Raw genomic sequence first — 18,652 nt, forward strand, 5'->3', positions numbered from 1 at the left:
AACATTCTTTGTAATATGGATTAGGAAGGGCTTGATGGCTCTTCCCAGCAGATCATGTATTGGAAAACAGGAATATGCTGAGCAGAACCTGGTTGGCATGACCACAGTCAATGTGACTAACAGACCTGTGGCTTGGGGCTACAGCTGTAATTTGAACCTGACAGTTTCAAAGACTCTGAAAATTAACAGTGGTTAAGGCGTCATCTAGTCTAGGCCTACTTGTGTGAAGCTTGAAGAGAACTGAGAGAAATTTAAGGAACACTGAAAGACTGTATGTCAACAAGCTGTTAGGAAGTTACAATGAAAATGCTAAAATTTTCTCCTTGATTCTAAAATCCCCATGTGCAGTGTGAATACACAGACTGAATGACCGCTTTCTTTTACTTGTTATATGAGCGGGTGGTGGTCTTGCAGATAACTCTCTGCACTGTATTGCACAATTCTTAGAAGGATTAATAAGCTCTGCAGTACCTTCACGTTTCTGTTATTGTACCATGGTATGTAACCTTGGGCCAATTGCTGATGTTAAGACTAGAAGTATCAGGTTGGGTCTCCCCATGTCGTGTTCATGAAACCTTTTGCTTTGTGACATGGTGCATTATCATGCTGGAATTGGCTGTTTGAAAGGTGGGGAGCGGTTCTGGTCCTGGAGGGCCAGGTGTCTGTACAGTCTTGTGCTTTTCCTGCTCAAGCACACCTGATTCAGCTCACCTGTAAATTGCCAGGTTTAGTAGATCTGTTCGAGCAGGAACACCAGCATGTCTGTGCGGGGCTCTGCCCCTATGTTGCCAACCTCTACATTTGGCGATTAATAAATTGTGGCCATAAAAGAATGAACATGATCAGCAGCAATACTCATGTGCTGATTGTATTGTGCTGATGGTATCTTTTAATGGCATATTTCTCTGTATGTAGACTTATTTCAGCTTTCAGGCTTTGAGTGAATTAAATGCTTCTCAGTAGTGTGGTTTGGTGTACGTTGGTGTTGGTATTTATTTTTCCTTTTTTAGAATGTGACTAACATGACCCCTGTTTTCTTTGGCTGTAGGTGGCTAACCTGAATAGCAAAGACAACACCTTCACATTGAAGGACTGTTTGTTCAAGGATGTTCAAAAGGATTGGCCTGGTTACACTGAGGTAGACCAGCAGATTCTAAAGAGGATTCTTGTACGGTAAGCTCTGCATAGAATTTTTCATGTATGATTTACTCCATTCCAACAGCTGTCAGGAAGGCAAGCTGAAGACCTCTATCTTTAGGCAGTGCAGTTAATACAGTTTTATAAAAAATAAGCTCTATGCTGCTTTAATTATATAATTTCTTCTGAGTTTCTTTCCTACTCTTTCTCCTGCTCTGACACTTCCCGCGAATTGCACTTTGCTTTACTCTTCCCATCTCACATTAGCTTGACATGCTGTATGTCTCAGTGAGGGGGAAGCCTCTGTTCTCAGTTAAAGACTGCTCCCTTTCAGCTAAATATAGAGAAGCGTCGCGCTGTTCTGTGTTACGGCTGCCAATTCAAAACATTAGTCAAAGGCGTCCTCTTAACTCAAAAGGAACCGTAAATGTCACACTGCAGGAGGAAAATGAATTGTGATTCTGAGCTGCACTTTGAGCCTTGGACCAGTGCTTATCAGCTGATGGTGCTCTTCACGTACACCCACACCTCCAATGTTCCCTCCGGTTAGGTTTAAATGTGAGGCTATCATGCGAGAGCAATGCAGCCAAGCAGTTGGAAGGTCTCTGTGATGCAATGCTTGTCCAGCACATGTTGATCCATGTGTGTGGGTGGCACAGGTCCAAGGTCCGGCTGTGCCCGAGTGTTTTGGACGACAGCTCCAGCAGCTACTGCTCCCTTATACTCCACCTCCTCTTTCAAATCGTTCTCCCACACCAGCCATGGTCTCTAGACCAGTCACTGGGGGTAGCTCCTCAGTTCTGAACTTTTTGGCCAATGTGTCTCACTGCCCCCTGCTGACAGACCCAGTCACATCTTTTACTGCCCTTTCTTGTACCGGAAGGGTTTCTTTTAGTGGGATGATGTGACACGCCAAAGGATCTGTATAATTTTCCTGAATTGCAACAAATGGTCTGGGTAGAAGCAAGAACCCAATTGGACCCAATTGGTTGGCTTTTTTTATTTATTTATTTGTTTGTTTGTTTGTTTGTTTATTTTCTCAGCCAATGTTGAAGATCCATGGATTTGTAGGTAGCAACAAAATCCTACAGATAAACAGTAGGGGACTTAATCATAGTCTGCGTTTTCCAGTGGTCTGGATATGATCCTGTATCTGTTATAAGGATTTATTACAGTAGGTCTGGTGTCATAAGCTAATGGTCTGGTGTTATATGCTATCCTAATCTTCATTGGGAGCAAGCACATAGTCAACTATTACATATTTTGGTAGCTAAGGTTTACTTAATGACAAGACTGTCATTACTATTGTGTGACATAAAAACCTCCTCCATTTCCACCACCTTGTCAGAGTATGTGTTGTGGTTCTTAACATCCTGTGATACTTGTGTCATTTGTTTTGTCCAGAGTGTCAGGTTGTTTGTTTGCTTGTTTGTTTGTTTTTAACTGTTATGTTATTGTGAACATATCCCTGAAACAGTGCAGTATCTTTGATCTAGTCAGTATTAAAATGTGCACAGAATGGAATTTCCATGGGTGTGTCTCATCTGATTCCTTCCTCCTTGTTTCTCCGCAGGAAACTGTGCAAGGCTCAGAGCAGCGCTCCAACCCCTGGGGAAAGTCCAGTCAGCCCGCACAAAGAGCAAGCCAGCAGCTCTCCATCCCAGGTCAGCCACCTGCTGTCTCTCCATTTCCCTTATACTACAGCTCATATTCTTCACAGTTGAGTTTGGATCTGGTACAAGGGCTGAAATGCAACTCTGCAGCACTTTACAGTAGTATGCATTGTTGGAGCCATGTGTAAGAGTAACCGGATAATGGTGGTTTCCACAGTGCTGTTGAAGCAGTATGTTGTACGGATTGAACAGAATGTGAAAGTAAACATTATCAGTCATTAAGGTAAATGAGTCAGTGTTAATATCCCATATAAAAGTTCTTTAAACCTGACAAAATGCAGAGATTGTGAATCATACTTTAGTCAAATATTTCAAAAGTTTATTCACTTATTCTATTGGTTTGTTGGTGGTTTTAAAGCAACATCAAGAGTGTTTTTTTTTTTTTTGTTTGTTTGTTTTTTTGTTGTTGTTTTTTTTTTTTACTCCTGAGCTCCCCCTACAGATGGAGTGTAATTCTCATTTACAGTAAATACAGGTCATGATTTGAGTGTCCCCTCATACACATGTTCTATACATACATTTGTTGATAACCTGAGAGACTCAGAACAACATCTGATGTGAAAGAAGCATGTGGACTGAGGTGGTAGAGTAATATGATAGGATTTTACACAAATATAACTAGAGGTTCACAGCATTACACAGCTCTGGTGAGAGGTCTTGTGAATCTTCAAAGTTTCAGCCTGGAGTAAAAGCTGATATTTTAGGATGCGATTGCTACATAATGTTGCTTTATTGACCACTGGGTTTACTGTAGACCTTGGGTGTCCAGGCTTATCCATTATCCACTAGTCTCGCTGTACGTTTTCATTCCAAACCAACTGTAAAACACCTGATTTGTGTGTTCCTTTTTAATTAGTCCACAGCAGGGCCAATGAGGGTGCTGGTTTTCGTTCTAACATTTCTCAGTCTGTAGATCGTGGAATCCTGCCACTGCTTTTACTGGGAGAAAACTGTAATGACCCAGCTTTACTGCAGTAAACACTGCTGCCACTTCCTCAGGTTTAAGCACCTAACCAATACGACAACTGCCCGAACTTTACACACCCCTGCAATTTTCACGAACTGCAAGGAGCTTTATGTTTGAAGTGGTGGCTGAAGCAGGCTGGATGAATGCCTGCACAAGCAGTGATTGTCTCCGTTTCGCTGTTCAGTTAAGGTCTCTGAAATTACGTCCATCTGCACCACGTGTCTTCAGAAACATCTTCTGCATCTAAATGTCTTATCTTATGGTCCTGCAGCATTTTCTGGAATTATCACGTCTTTCGTGCAGATACAACCGGAGCCCCAAATAAATTAACGTTGCTGTCTGACTGACCACATGCATGATCATTTGAAGTTTTGTTTCTTTGTACTTGTGTAATGGTAAATTTTCTGTTCTACAGAAAAGATGTGCTGCAGACTTTATTGACCCTTTGGCTAATAAGAAGCCCAGGATATCACATCTGACCAACAAGGGTGCACCCCTCAACGGAAAGCTGAGTTCTTCCAATGGGAAGGACTCCTCTAGTTCGCAGGCAGCGGGAGAGAGCTCTTCCAGTTTTCAGCTTCCGCTGCTTGACATCCCTCGACCCTTTGATCCACTTTCGGACGTCAGCAACGACTCCAGCCACAACGGGCGGGATTGTGAAGGTCCGGAGGCAGCAGTGGCCGAGAGGTTGAGCCACCCACCCCCGTTTACTGGCAACTCCGGGCAGCCGGCAGCTGGATCCAGCGCTGCATCCCCGGCCCCTGGCAGCCTCAATGGGCCTCAGGGCCGCAGCACCTCGCCCTCCCTGCATGGCAAGTCCAAGAAGAAGTCTAAAAAACATAAGGATAAGGACAAGTCTAAAGAGAAAGACCGGGAAAGAGAACGAGGACTGAAGAAGGATAAGAAAGGAAGGGAGGACAGCAGCTCAGAGCCGAGGAAACCGTGTGAGGTCACCAGAAGTCCCGACCTGAGTGGTAGCAGTGTTCCACATAAAAGCACAGGTATGCGTCGCCACACTGACTTAGCAGTGTAGTGATTGGTTCTAAAATACAGCCTTCTTTTGTGTATCCTGAATTAGTCTTATATGGCAGTCTAGATCACTTTCATTTGAGCATAAGAGTACAAATAAGAGACCGAAAAAAAATAATTTGACTGTTATTCAGTGGCTAATGACTGCCACTGGCTAATGGCGTCACTGTCGAATTGAAATACAGGCAATAAAACCCATAAATAGTTGAAGATGATGCATACCAAATGGCAAGTAGAAGAGAAGGACTTAATGGCATGCAAATTGAGGGGTGTGTTGTGGCAGTTAGTCCATGGAATTGTTGGTGAATGGTTTGACAGATGTTGGAAAATCACAGTATCCAAAAAAAATGTAACTTGTTTGTCCTTTTTACTAAAGGTAGTTCATTCCGGATCAGACCATAACCGTTTAGGGATTCATACATCACATTAACCATCTTGAAATTCTGAAGCTTTTTCCTTTGTTCTTCAGTTCATTTCCCTGGCCAAATATTTATATATGAAAAAGGGCAAAAACTTGGAATACTACATGTTTGGAATACTACATGTTCACCAAACCATTCAGTGGAAATGTTTAAAATTCCTTCTCACTGCTGCAAAATACTCTACCATGGTTGTGAAGCCAGTGAGCTGTTTGTCTAGCACACACTAAACTAAAAAGGCTTGCCGGTTGACGTGTCTCTTTACATTCTGCTATTAGCGGCAGGCTAACATCAGTCGTAGTGTCCTTGGTCATTTTTCTGTATTTTTCTGCAGCATGAATGAAGCCTTGTACTTGAGTTCACCTCTTGTATTTCCTTTTAGATCTGAATGGAATGTGCGACAGCTCCAGTATTTCTGCGTCTTCATCGGAGATGGCAGACTATTTATTGTAAGCACTGTCAGACGTATTTTAATCGAATACAGCTTCATAATTTGATGTCATCGAACCAGTGAATGTTGTGGTTCTTATCTCCTGTGCTTTTTTTGTGTGTGTGTGTGTGAACAAGGCATTGTTATTTGTTTGTGTCTAAGCAGAAAATACACTGAGATTGGCTCGCAAGAGCAGCGTCAGACCTACAAGAATGACTTCAATGCAGAGTACAGCGAGTACCGAGGCCTCCATGCGCGGATAGAGGGGATCACTCGTCAGTTCACCGTGCTGGATGCTGAACTCAAGCAGCTCCAGCAAGGCACAGAAAAGTATAAGGTAACTGCTGAGAATCTGTCAACCATATGGAGTCTTATGACACTTCCTGAAGGGGATTTTGTCAAGCAGGATTTATTTATAAGCAAGATAACTGCAGCCAAAGCTAAAGATTGTACAAGTTGTAATTCCACTGCCTTTCTCCTGTTGGGCAGACAGGGCATTTACCTAATGTCATCTGGCTAGAGCTGTTGCTTCTTGAAAAACCAAGTTGCTGACGCGCTCTAGCTGTATATTAGATGTCTAGCAGTTGAGCACACAAAGGCCTGTGATTGACTTGTCTGCCTTGATGTTGGACAGTGTACTTAAAAGGGAATTCCACTGAATCTGCGTAATTAAATGGTTGAGATGTAAACATTCAGCACTGTCTGACAAACCTTCTATCTCCTAAATATCAACTTTAGAGGTGGAGTAAAGACCTACTAAACAGTTAAAATGGAGAGATGGGGTTTAAGAGTGGCTTGATGTAGCTCTGCTCTCTTTGGATGTTTGAGAACTAGACCGGCACATTTTACCTCACAGACGGTGTTACCCGAAATAATGTAAAAATTTGCAAATATGTCAGACACAGTTTTGATGAGTTTTGCCTAAAACCAGTTTTTAAAACCAATTCAAGATGCAGTGGTACATGTACGATGTTATGATAGTATAGTCCCCAAAGAAACGGATTCACATTTACATGCCTCTCTTTTATCGTTATTAGCATTTACATACAGAACTTGGATAGCAATTAAAATGGCTGTATTTATGGTGATGCATTGCCCCATTGTTCCTGTAACCTCCACTGTAAAGTAATCCAGGTCTATTATAGACTAAAGCAATACATGAAAATCATTAGTACATTCATTGTTAAAATTTGGTATTATAGATCATTTTGACAATTTTACAGCTCATCTGAAGCATTATGAAATGTATGTTAAGAATTCTCCTCAGATGGGGAAAGCCCTCAAGAAATGTACTGTACCCTAGGCCAGTGGTTCCCAACCTTGGTCCTGGAGGACCTCCTGGCCTCCTATTTTTGTATGTATTGTCTTTGTACTCTTTGGCTGTGCAACCGGTCTAGTGTATCATGTTCTACCTATTCTGCACTGGAGATTTAGCCTAACAGTGTTTTTGTACTGTACAACCCTGTATTAGTATAATGACCAAGTTGAAGTGTAGTGGTTTCCCTGCTCTAACACATCACCTTAAACTCAGGAAGGGCCTTGTTAATTAGCTGATTAGCTGGATCAGGTTTATTGGGAGCGGGATAAACGCTAAAATGTGCAGGACGAGGCTAAATGGCTTATTAATGCTCCATAATCCACTGTTCTCTTTGCTTTGAATCATTACCTACTGATCACGTCAGTATCTGATTACCTCAGGTTCCCTACAGTGCCTCCTTTTCTATCATATGACTCTGAAAGACTCTGTATTTACATCTCAACCACTGAAAAATGGAATTCTCTTTTAAATACTATGCCTTTTTAATTATTATTTATATTATTTATATTATATTAAGTTAGAAGGGTCTGCACACACACTTTTTGCATTCACTTGTGTAATTATTTTTATATTTAGTAATTTGATGTTGATCTATCTTTTCACAGACAATCCACAATCAGATACTTCAAGAGTATCGCAAAATAAAAAAGGTAAGCTGTGAGGCCCTGACTCTGCACTGGGACAATACTTTCATATACACAGTATATTTATGTATAGATTATGTATGAACCCTCACAATCATCTCCTCTTTCCTCACAGACTAACCCCAACTATAGCCAAGAGAGGAACCGCTGTGAATATCTCCACAACAAACTGGCACATATAAAGAAACTTATAGCAGAATATGATCAGCAGCAACTTCAAAACTGGCACTAACCATGTCACGCCCCCCCCCCTCCCCCCCTTTCTCATTTGGAAACAAGATGATGAGAGAGGAACTATGTATTTGCAGGATTCTTTTTTTTTTTCCTTTTTTTTTTGGGCTTGCTCTAAATAAAGTTGCTCTAATGATAAAATGCCACGAAAAGAGGAGTATTTCCCCTCATGACGAGGGCTGAACGCTCTAGTTAGAGCAATACAGACTTATGAAATTTTGTTTTGTTTCTTTTATTTCTTTTTTTTTCCCTTTTTTTGTGGGGGAGGGCATCTGTGGCATCTTTAGCCATGCCTATCAGTGTTCTGCACTGGATTATGGGAAAGCCTTATGTGGCATCAGTTCTCAGCCTCCCTCCCTCAAAGCACACAGATCTCTCAAAGAGCTGAAGAGGAGAATCCACTTTGGGGATCGCTTTACCAACCCTTTCCTTGCTTGCTAAACTGGGGCAAGAAACACTGAAACAAATTTAGCAAAACAGATCAAGTTTTCTTTCTTTTGCTTTTTTGTTTATTAAAAAAAAGAAAAAGATTTAAGTGAATATCATCAGTTTCCCTATATATTGAATGGAAGGTACTTATATTTGATGTTTTATTTTTTATTTATTCTTTATCCTTTTTTCTTTTTCTTTTTTTGTCTTCCTTGGGGATATACCAGATCTATTACTGTACACTCCTCAGTATGAACTATTTTTTTTCCTTTCCCTCTCATCTCTAAAAAGAAAATCAGTATTTTATGCAAATGCTGCCTTAGGTTTCAGGCGGTCCATAGTGCGCAGTCCATAAATTCATTAAAGGTTTCTTTCTTAAGCTGAGATTTCCCACTATAAATCTGAAGCCAAGACCGTTTAGCCCTTTCTTACATTGTGTGCAATGTTCTACAGGTGTCTTATGTGCAATGGATGTGGATTATATGCCTACATAGGACAGAGAGAACGCAGTATGTATGTGCAAAGGCTTTGAGAGCTTTAACTCCAGTACTGCTGGAGGTTGAACCTACTATGCCAGAGATGGAAAGTACCATTAAGAATTACCCAGCATTCACAGGCTTTTGCTGTAGTTAAAGGAATACTCCATCATTTTTCAGCCTAATCTGTATCTGCTGCATCTGCACTGTGCAGCCTATTAGCACAGGCATTATTCAGTGTATTTTAACACAATAAAAAATGTTGACTAGAAACACTTATTGTAGAAACTACTAAGCAGGTGATGACTCATCTGCCCATTGTTTTGAGTCCTCTGCTTCTCTGTTCATCTCCTGAGCAGTCATCTTATCTTTGGTAAAGGACTGCACCCTACAGCTGCAGCCGATGGAGATGTTTGGGCAAGAATGGTGGAGTATTCCTTTAAGAATACTAAAAAGACCAGCCAGAGTCCAAGTGCTATTATCAGGTAGGATTTTTGAAAGGAAGGAAATTACCTGATTGTGGCTTTCCAGAATTCTGGCTTGCCTTCTTTTTATGCAGTCACCTAGTATAAATGAATATGTGCAATTGCACCGGACCAACCTGGGTGGCCTCATGCATTGGGTATGCTTTCCTCAGACAAGATTGTATCCCTTTAAAAGTACCTCGCTTGTGCCCACATGGAGAGATCCACAGAGCAAAACCCAGTGCACTATACTTCTTCAAATGATACTGTATTGTCTTCTTCCTGTTGACCAAGGCTTTTTAAGTTCAGTGGTAAAGTAGAACTTACTCTGAACTGCCTTTTTCGAGTCAATTCTTATCTTTTCTACTGAATTTTCGCAACCCACAGTAGTCTTGGTGACTTTGTCCTCTACGTCACATCCGATTCTGCAGCAATTTGAGACGACTGTTAAACTACATCGAGAGGTCAGTGTCTCGGTCACCATGAGTATTCACCCACATTGGATATGCTCAAAACTCATGTCCCCAAACAGCCTCGGACGTCTCCAAGATCTCTTCAGCCTGTTCCACCTGTCCGATTCTGTCAGAGCATCCATTGTGTCCCTGATCTTGACCTTTCATGGTCGTTCTGTTTAGACATTTACAATTCTGCACTTTGCACAGCCACTTGCTGTTACTCGTACCTGGGTTTTGTTGCAAGGGGACATTTGCCATGTCAATCTAAAGTGCATGCTTTTGTTAATGTGTTAAAAAAAAAAAAAAAGACCAGTATTTGCATCATGGTGTCCAACCACTGTTTAAGGGCATTCAAATCCAAACCAAGCCTGATGAGACTACCGCACACCACTGAGAATAGAGCATACTCTTCTTGGTTTTTCCCCTCAGTGTGAGGAAACAACTGCTCTTTGTGCTGGTTCCATTTCTTGTGGTTACAGTATTTGCTTTGGGCCTCATTTGAACTTGACTGTACATCGGGATGGCCATGTTGGTTGAGTGGGGGGGTGGGGAGGGGGAAAATAGCTCCCTGTAAGGCTAAGAGGTCTTCTTCTTTTTTTGCCTTATCTTTAAAACGAACCATGTGTTAATGGGAGCTTATCAGCCCAAGCCAGCAGGGTGGTTTTATTTTTTTGTTTGTTTTTATTCCCCCTTTTTTTTCCCCCCCTTTGTGGTATTTCATAGTTCTAATTGGTGCTAAAGCTCATGGTAACGCTCCGCAAGCCCAGAACTGTTGGTTGGGTCTCGCATCATTTCGGGACTCCTCTCAATCTTCGGTCTGTCTTCATCATTGCTATCATTTCGCTTCAGATATGCTGTCAACATTGCAAAAGAAATTGGCTACGAAGGCAAGCGCAACCCCAGAGGAGATGGTATTTGTTGGGAGTTGGAGTCTGCTGTGCTATTAGTGTGAGCTGCAAGTACACAAACACCACGACCTGGGGTGAATGTGCCAAATGACCTGTTGTATAGGTTTGCATAAGATGAAATATGCTGCTGTTTTAGCAAAAGGGGAGGCTTTGGATAAAGAAGTTTTGATGTTAACGCTAAAACCCAAAGCGTGCTTTTTGAAACAATAAGGGACTGGGACTGAAATTTGTCTTAGTATTTCAATAAAATTCTTGAGAACCTTTCTTTCTGTTTTGCGGTCATTTTCATGTTTCCAACAATCTGAACCATCTTGGAGTCTCTTAGAATAGTTTTGAGAACAACTGCTGTATAGTTTATACCAGGGGTTGCCCATAGTGTGGTCTTCAGGCCAGGTTCTCTCAATGTTATGTGGATGTTTGATTTGCCCTGGCAGCAAGCCCTGCCCACTCACCCAATGAAAGAACAAACCTATAGTTGGTAGCATACTCAATTCAGACAACCACAAACAGTGTTTTTTGCACCAACCTGAACCAGAAAGTGTGGGCTTTTCGCTTTATATAGTGTCAGAGGTACACCAAAGACTAAGCAAACGATACTATGTTCATTAGTGAGTACATCAGTGAATGCTTGCTGTAGGTGTTTCTCCACTAGGTGGCAGCAAAAGCTTATGCAGTCAGTTGTTGATGCAGTTGCTTTTGAGGTCACGGGCTACTTCTGGCTAGAGATTTTCGCACAGTTACTTTGATGTAATGTTGAAATGTGCAAATAAGAAAAAAGGCTCACAATCCAGGTCAACTGTAGCAAATTCCTACATAATGGCAGTGACTGCAATCCAAAGCAAACTATGCCAAGGACGGCAGCAAAGAGAGGGTGGCACATTTCCTGCAGTGACCATATGTTGCTTTTTCTAGGCCTCAATTACCAGACTCCTACAGCTCCTCCTCTTATAGGACTAGTGCCAGCAACCTGCTCTAAACATAGCACATACAGTTGTGGTTGGAGGTTTACATACACTCATGGACATGAATGTCTTGAACCTTTTCTCTCTTTCACTGATTTGTGTGGGTTTATTTATTTATTTTTATTTACAAAATGATACATATGCATTCATTATATGTAGATATGATTATTTAGTGGAGCTGAAAGTTCCAAAAAGGTAAGATCTCTTGGCTTCATGTTGGTGATCATGATTGGCTACAGCTGGTAACTGCTCTGGGCCCAAATCTAAAGTGTCTGTTTGACCGCACTCAGTGGCTTGACCAATGCAGTAGTTACAATGGAAAGGTCTAAGTGGCTCTGTGCAGATTTGAAAAGGACGATTGTAACTTCACACAAGTCAGGAATGTCTGTAACTGTTAATTTCATGATCATCGTGTGGAAGAAGACACAAGCTGTGACCCTTAGTTGACAGAAACTTGGTTCAGATACGAAGAATCAATGAACTAGAAGTTTCTGAAACCTCAGTGTTGCTGCCTATAGTCAAGTGAATGTTACATCATCGTGGATTAATACTCCACACCTATCTTACAGATCTTTTTCTTTGTCAGGCAAATCTTTAATCAGTTGAGACCAAGGTTGAGTTGCTTGGCTGTAACAAGCAGGGGTGTGTTTAGAGGTGTAAAGATAAGAAGTATTCAACCTCAACAACACTGAACCAACTGTTAAGCATGGTGGTGGTAGCACTATGCTCTGGGGAGGAGCTGGGACATTGCAGTGGATGGCTACTTTAGAACTCTTTAGAATCACCTCAAACCATCAGCTAGGACGTTAAAACTTGCACACAGTTGAACAGACCAATGACCCCCATATGAACATCAAAGATGGTTGTGGAATGGATAAAGCATGGCTATCATTAAGCTTTTGGTATGACCTTCCCAAAGTCCTGATGCCAACCTAGTGAAAATATGTGGATTGGGCTTAAAAGTTGTGTCTGTGCCAGAAAACCGGCTAATTTCACGGAATTTCCGCCAATTAGAAGCTTGATGAAGGCTACTGAAAGCGTCTCTACAAGCTGCAACTTGCTAATGAACATTTAACCAAATCTTTCTGATGCTGTGTTGTCCTAGAAATCCCAGATCTTTGCATTTTCTTTTTCTCTTATTAAAGATGTATGTTGTACACTCAAGTCCAAAATTGCTATGATGTTCGTATCCATGCTGAGTGCTTCTGACTAGAACTGTAGGTTTAGATGAAGCTCCAGCCCCAGTGCAAGGAAGAGAATGCGATGTGTGAAATCCGTTGCTGTGCTCCAGTTGGCCTGGCAGAGCTGCGTTTGGCTGTAGAGCACGGTGAAGGCCTCTGGTTTTTCAGGGGGAGCTGGAGGAGTGTCAGAGAGTTCAGCCTGGCAGCATGCCAGCTCCCTCATTCGTCCAATAACACACACAGCCCCTTATAAGACGCCCCTATGGTATCTTAGGACTGCAAATTGCAGGCTGACTTCTAGGTTTACTTCCCTTTAGGGTGCTTGTATGAATTTATAGATGTCTCTAAAAATGGTTGGTAATGTAGTTGGCAGCCTTCATTCCAATGTTTTGGAGTGGTCAGGAGATGCATCACCTATATGGCTAACAGCTTTTTAGAAAGTGTAGACCAGGGGTGCCCAAAGGGGATGAAGTGCAATGGTCTGCATCATTTGCATTTTAATGATGAATGGACAGCTCTGGTCTGAACTGTACCCTTGAGACCCCCTAACAGGACAGATTACTTGATTCTGATTGCCAACATTGAAATCTTGAGTATTGCCAGATACCTCTCCTACATTTCCCCCTTGAAAAAATGACTCCACTTTAAACTGATCTGTTATTAAAGCACTTCACAAAATTTGCTTAAGGCTATCATACTTAAGCTACTACCAAATCACTCAGCGTTTTCAGGCTTCGGTTGTTGCAGTATCTGAATGGATTCATTCTTTTCAGTTTCCAATTTCTTCCAAATATCTGCTGGTGTTGGTCAATACCCAAACCTACTGATACCAACATACCGTCTCTCTTCTGTAGTTCCACATGGGGCTGGCACAATACAATGGTGTAGGACAATGGCCTGAATGGTCCTAGCAATTATACAGCCCTATCTGGCACATCTCTAAGGTGTAGTCTGTCCATTGACTTCCAGGTGTGGTGCATCAACCGGTTTCTGTTCTTTTACCAAAGGCCGGGAAACATGTCTGATTGATTGTGGCAATCTCCAAAATGGCAACCAAGTAAAAACCTGTGGGGGGGGGCACAAAGAATGTGTCAAAATGGCACAAAGAATGGATCTTTTTACATTCTCATTATTTTTACATTGACTTACCTGAATTTGCAGACTATGAATGGCATAAAGTCCCAACAGCAATGTGAGAGACTAGTGGAGAGCCAGCCAAGACATGAAAGCTGTGGTTATTTCACCAGTGATTTTTGAATGCTCTCAAAGTTCAAATATTAGTACTGTGTTTAAATCTGGATAATAAACTCTTTACATTATAATTATTATAATTATTTCTTTGCATTATTTGAGCAGTTGCTTTTGAGCAGTTGTCATTTCTGCAAATAAATGCTCTTCTTTTGATTTGGAATTTAGGGGACATGTTGTCCATGGTTTAAATATATACGCAATACAGCGCGAATGTTAACTTCCCTAAACACATTGCCTATAAAGAGTAAAACCAGAGAAACTGATGATGTAGGGTGGTCTTTTAATATTTTTTAAGATGAGGTAGCCCTGGGGAAATGGCAACACATTGATGGTGTGTGTGAAGGACACACATGCTGGCTATTTTTTTTTATTATTATTGAAGGCTTAATGATTCTGGGACATTTTGTAAATGAATGGAGAATTCAGTAAATTTATCGTTTTTCTGAATTCGAATTAGGATGAATTAGGATACTTTCATTTTGTGTTTTTTGTTTGGAAGCCCTTGCTGTCAGTTATTTCCCCGTTTGTTTTACAGTGCATAGTGAAACACCAGTACTTTACAGGTTTTCTAGTATCGCCTTCAATAAAGTGACCATGCCACTAGCACTATAACCTTGTACCAACACAAGAGTTACACCCAGCATACGGCTGTTTGCTCTTACAGCCTGCAACACCAAGGCCAAACAGTCAGCCACTCCATGAAATATACGAGCATGCCTAAGAGAAGGTATCCCCAGGAAAAGAACAACACACTGAAGGTAAGTGTCCAGTGTGCAAATAGATGGTGCCAGAAACAATAATCATTTTTAACTGAATTTGAATTATTTTACAGTTATTTGACAGTTTAGTTTTATATTTATATGTAAAATAATGTAATTGTACCCTAAAATTACAAAGAAAGATCTGCATGTTCAATTACTGATCATATATAAAATATTGTAATTTTACAAATATTTGAATGTAATTTAAGAAAGCAGACACGAAATATAAAATATAGTATTTGTTCTGTAAAACAAATAAATGTAATTTGTAATTATTGGTAAAATACTTAAAATAACTGTTGGGTTGTTCATTTACAGATAATGTCTGTGTTTGTATACAAGTTAAAAACTATTACAAATTAGGGTTATTTTCCTTATAGTTTGGATTTTGTATATTACAGGTTGAGCATATACGACCACAATTACATTTTACTATGTTAGCTAGCAGACGTTTGTTTCTTTCACTTCTCAAAAGCAAACTATTAAATATTTCCCCATCCTTTAATGAAGTATTCTTGTTTCGTAAACTTTGATGTCAGTAACAAGTGACCCTCAGTCCGAGGGGTCACTGACATGCTAGGCCCACTACAATGCACACTATTGTCAGTGAATGATGTAAGAGAACTCATCAACTCATGTACTCATCCTCGGCTTTCCCTCTCATCTCTTTTCACTGATGTTTTTTTTCAGATTGTAGCCATGTAAATATTAGGGGTGGAAGATTGTAACTGAAGTATCAGTACTAGTGATGCACCAATATGGGAGAATATGAGACCAATTACCAAAATGTTACCATACATATCTGCAGAGAACAATATATACACATTTACAGAATACGCCAAAATTAGAACTTTTTTTTTAGTTTTTTTGTGTTTATTAGAGAGTGCAGTACATCTATATGATGTTTATTAGAATTACTAGAGAGTGCATTACATCTATATGGTGTTTATTAGAGAGTGCATTACATCTATATGGTGTTTATTAGAGAGTGCATTACATCTATATGGTGTTTATTAGAGAGTGCAGTACATCTATATGATGTTTATTAGAATTACTAGAGAGTGCATTACATCTATATGGTGTTTATTAGTATTACTAGAGAGTGCATTACATCTATATGATGTTTATTAGAGAGTGCAGTACATCTATATGGTGTTTATTAGTTTTACTAGAGAGTGCATTGCATCTATATGGTGTTTATTAGAGAGTGCAGTACATCTATATGGTGTTTATTAGTATTACTAGAGAGTGCATTACATCTATATGGTGTTTATTAGAGAGTGCATTACATCTATATGGTGTTTATTAGAGAGTGCAATACATCTATATGGTGTTTATTAGTATTACTAGAGAGTGCATTACATCTATATGGTGTTTATTAGAGAGTGCATTACATCTATATGGTGTTTTTTAGAGAGTGCAGTACATCTATATGGTGTTTATTAGAGAGTGCAGTACATCTATATGGTGTTTATTAGAGAGTGCATTACATCTATATGGTGTGTATTAGTGTTATTGGAGAGTACAGTACATCTATATGGTGTTTATTAGAGAGTACAGTACATCTATATGGTGTTTATTAGAGAGTACAGTATGTATATATGGTGTTTATTAGTGTTATTGGAGAGTGCAGTATGTATATATGGTGTTTATTAGTGTTATTGGAGAGTACAGTATGTATATATGGTGTTTATTAGTGTTATTGGAGAGTGCAGTATGTATATATGGTGTTTATTAGTGTTATTGGAGAGTGCAGTATGTATATATGGTGTTTATTAGTGTTATTGGAGAGTGCAGTATGTATATATGGTGTTTATTAGTGTTATTGGAGAGTGCAGTATGTATATATGGTGTTTATTAGTGTTATTAAAGAGTGCAGTATGTATATATGGTGTTTATTAGTGTTATTGGAGAGTACAGTATGTATATATGGTGTTTATTAAAGGGTGCACGTATTTGTCACTGTACACTGTACAGCGAAATGTGTCCTCCGCATTTAACTCATCTGGTAGTGAACACACACTCACACACACACACGTGTTAGGGGCAGTGAGTACACACACACCCAGAGCGGTGGGCAGCCAACTCCAGCGCCCGGGGAGCAGAGAGGGTAAAGGGCCTTGCTCAAGGACCCAACAGTGGCAGCTTGCCATGCCCGGGAATCGAACCCACAACCCTGTTATCGATATCCCGGCGCTCTAACCGCTGAGCCACTATTAGTGTTATTGGAGAGTGCAGTATGTATATATGGTGTTTATTAGTGTTATTGGAGAGTACAGTATGTATATATGGTGTTTATTAGTGTTATTGGAGAGTACAGTATGTATATATGGTGTTTATTAGTGTTATTGGAGAGTACAGTATGTATATATGGTGATTATTAGTGTTATTGGAGAGTACAGTATGTATATATGGTGTTTATTAGTGTTATTGGAGAGTGCAGTATGTATATATGGTGTTTATTAGTGTTATTGGAGAGTACAGTATGTATATATGGTGTTTATTAGTGTTATTGGAGAGTGCAGTATGTATATATGGTGTTTATTAGTGTTATTGGAGAGTACAGTATGTATATATGGTGTTTATTAGTGTTATTAAAGAGTACAGTATGTATATATGGTGTTTATTAGTGTTATTGGAGAGTGCAGTATGTATATATGGTGTTTATTAGTGTTATTGGAGAGTGCAGTATGTATATATGGTGTTTATTAGTGTTATTGGAGAGTGCAGTATGTATATATGGTGTTTATTAGTGTTATTGGAGAGTACAGTATGTATATATGGTGTTTATTAGTGTTATTGGAGAGTGCAGTATGTATATATGGTGTTTATTAGTGTTATTGGAGAGTGCAGTATGTATATATGGTGTTTATTAGTGTTATTGGAGAGTGCAGTATGTATATATGGTGTTTATTAGTGTTATTAAAGAGTGCAGTATGTATATATGGTGTTTATTAGTGTTATTGGAGAGTGCAGTATGTATATATGGTGTTTATTAGTGTTATTGGAGAGTGCAGTATGTATATATGGTGTTTATTAGTGTTATTGGAGAGTACAGTATGTATATATGGTGTTTATTAGTGTTATTGGAGAGTGCATTGCATCTATATGGTGTTTATTAGAGAGTGCAGTACATCTATATGGTGTTTATTAGTATTACTAGAGAGTGCATTACATCTATATGGTGTTTATTAGAGAGTGCATTACATCTATATGGTGTTTATTAGAGAGTGCAATACATCTATATGGTGTTTATTAGTATTACTAGAGAGTGCATTACATCTATATGGTGTTTATTAGAGAGTGCATTACATCTATATGGTGTTTTTTAGAGAGTGCAGTACATCTATATGGTGTTTATTAGAGAGTGCAGTACATCTATATGGTGTTTATTAGAGAGTGCATTACATCTATATGGTGCGTATTAGTGTTATTGGAGAGTACAGTACATCTATATGGTGTTTATTAGAGAGTACAGTACATCTATATGGTGTTTATTAGAGAGTACAGTATGTATATATGGTGTTTATTAGTGTTATTGGAGAGTACAGTATGTATATATGGTGTTTATTAGTGTTATTGGAGAGTGCAGTATGTATATATGGTGTTTATTAGTGTTATTGGAGAGTGCAGTATGTATATATGGTGTTTATTAGTGTTATTGGAGAGTACAGTATGTATATATGGTGTTTATTAGTGTTATTGGAGAGTGCAGTATGTATATATGGTGTTTATTAGTGTTATTGGAGAGTACAGTATGTATATATGGTGTTTATTAGTGTTATTGGAGAGTGCAGTATGTATATATGGTGTTTATTAGTGTTATTAAAGAGTGCAGTATGTATACATGGTGTTTATTAGTGTTATTAAAGAGTACAGTATGTATATATGGTGTTTATTAGTGTTATTGGAGAGTA

General features: G+C 39.5%; 1 protein-coding gene across 1 annotated transcript in view; it reads left to right on the top strand.

Moving 5' to 3' along the window:
• ell (elongation factor RNA polymerase II) overlaps positions 1 to 10,845 on the top strand; it is a 28,893-nt gene extending 18,048 nt beyond the window's left edge. Inside the window, exons 6-12 of the mRNA XM_072660622.1 lie at positions 1,049 to 1,173; positions 2,711 to 2,801; positions 4,193 to 4,778; positions 5,608 to 5,674; positions 5,821 to 5,992; positions 7,579 to 7,623; positions 7,733 to 10,845. Coding sequence (XP_072516723.1) covers positions 1,049 to 1,173; positions 2,711 to 2,801; positions 4,193 to 4,778; positions 5,608 to 5,674; positions 5,821 to 5,992; positions 7,579 to 7,623; positions 7,733 to 7,849 — 1,203 coding nt within the window. The 3' untranslated portion in view covers positions 7,850 to 10,845. The remainder of the gene's footprint in view (positions 1 to 1,048; positions 1,174 to 2,710; positions 2,802 to 4,192; positions 4,779 to 5,607; positions 5,675 to 5,820; positions 5,993 to 7,578; positions 7,624 to 7,732) is intronic.
• The last annotated feature ends 7,807 nt before the right edge of the window (positions 10,846 to 18,652 follow it).

The sequence above is a fragment of the Salminus brasiliensis genome, chromosome 17 (assembly GCF_030463535.1).
Source record: "Salminus brasiliensis chromosome 17, fSalBra1.hap2, whole genome shotgun sequence".
Lineage (NCBI taxonomy): Eukaryota > Metazoa > Chordata > Actinopteri > Characiformes > Bryconidae > Salminus > Salminus brasiliensis.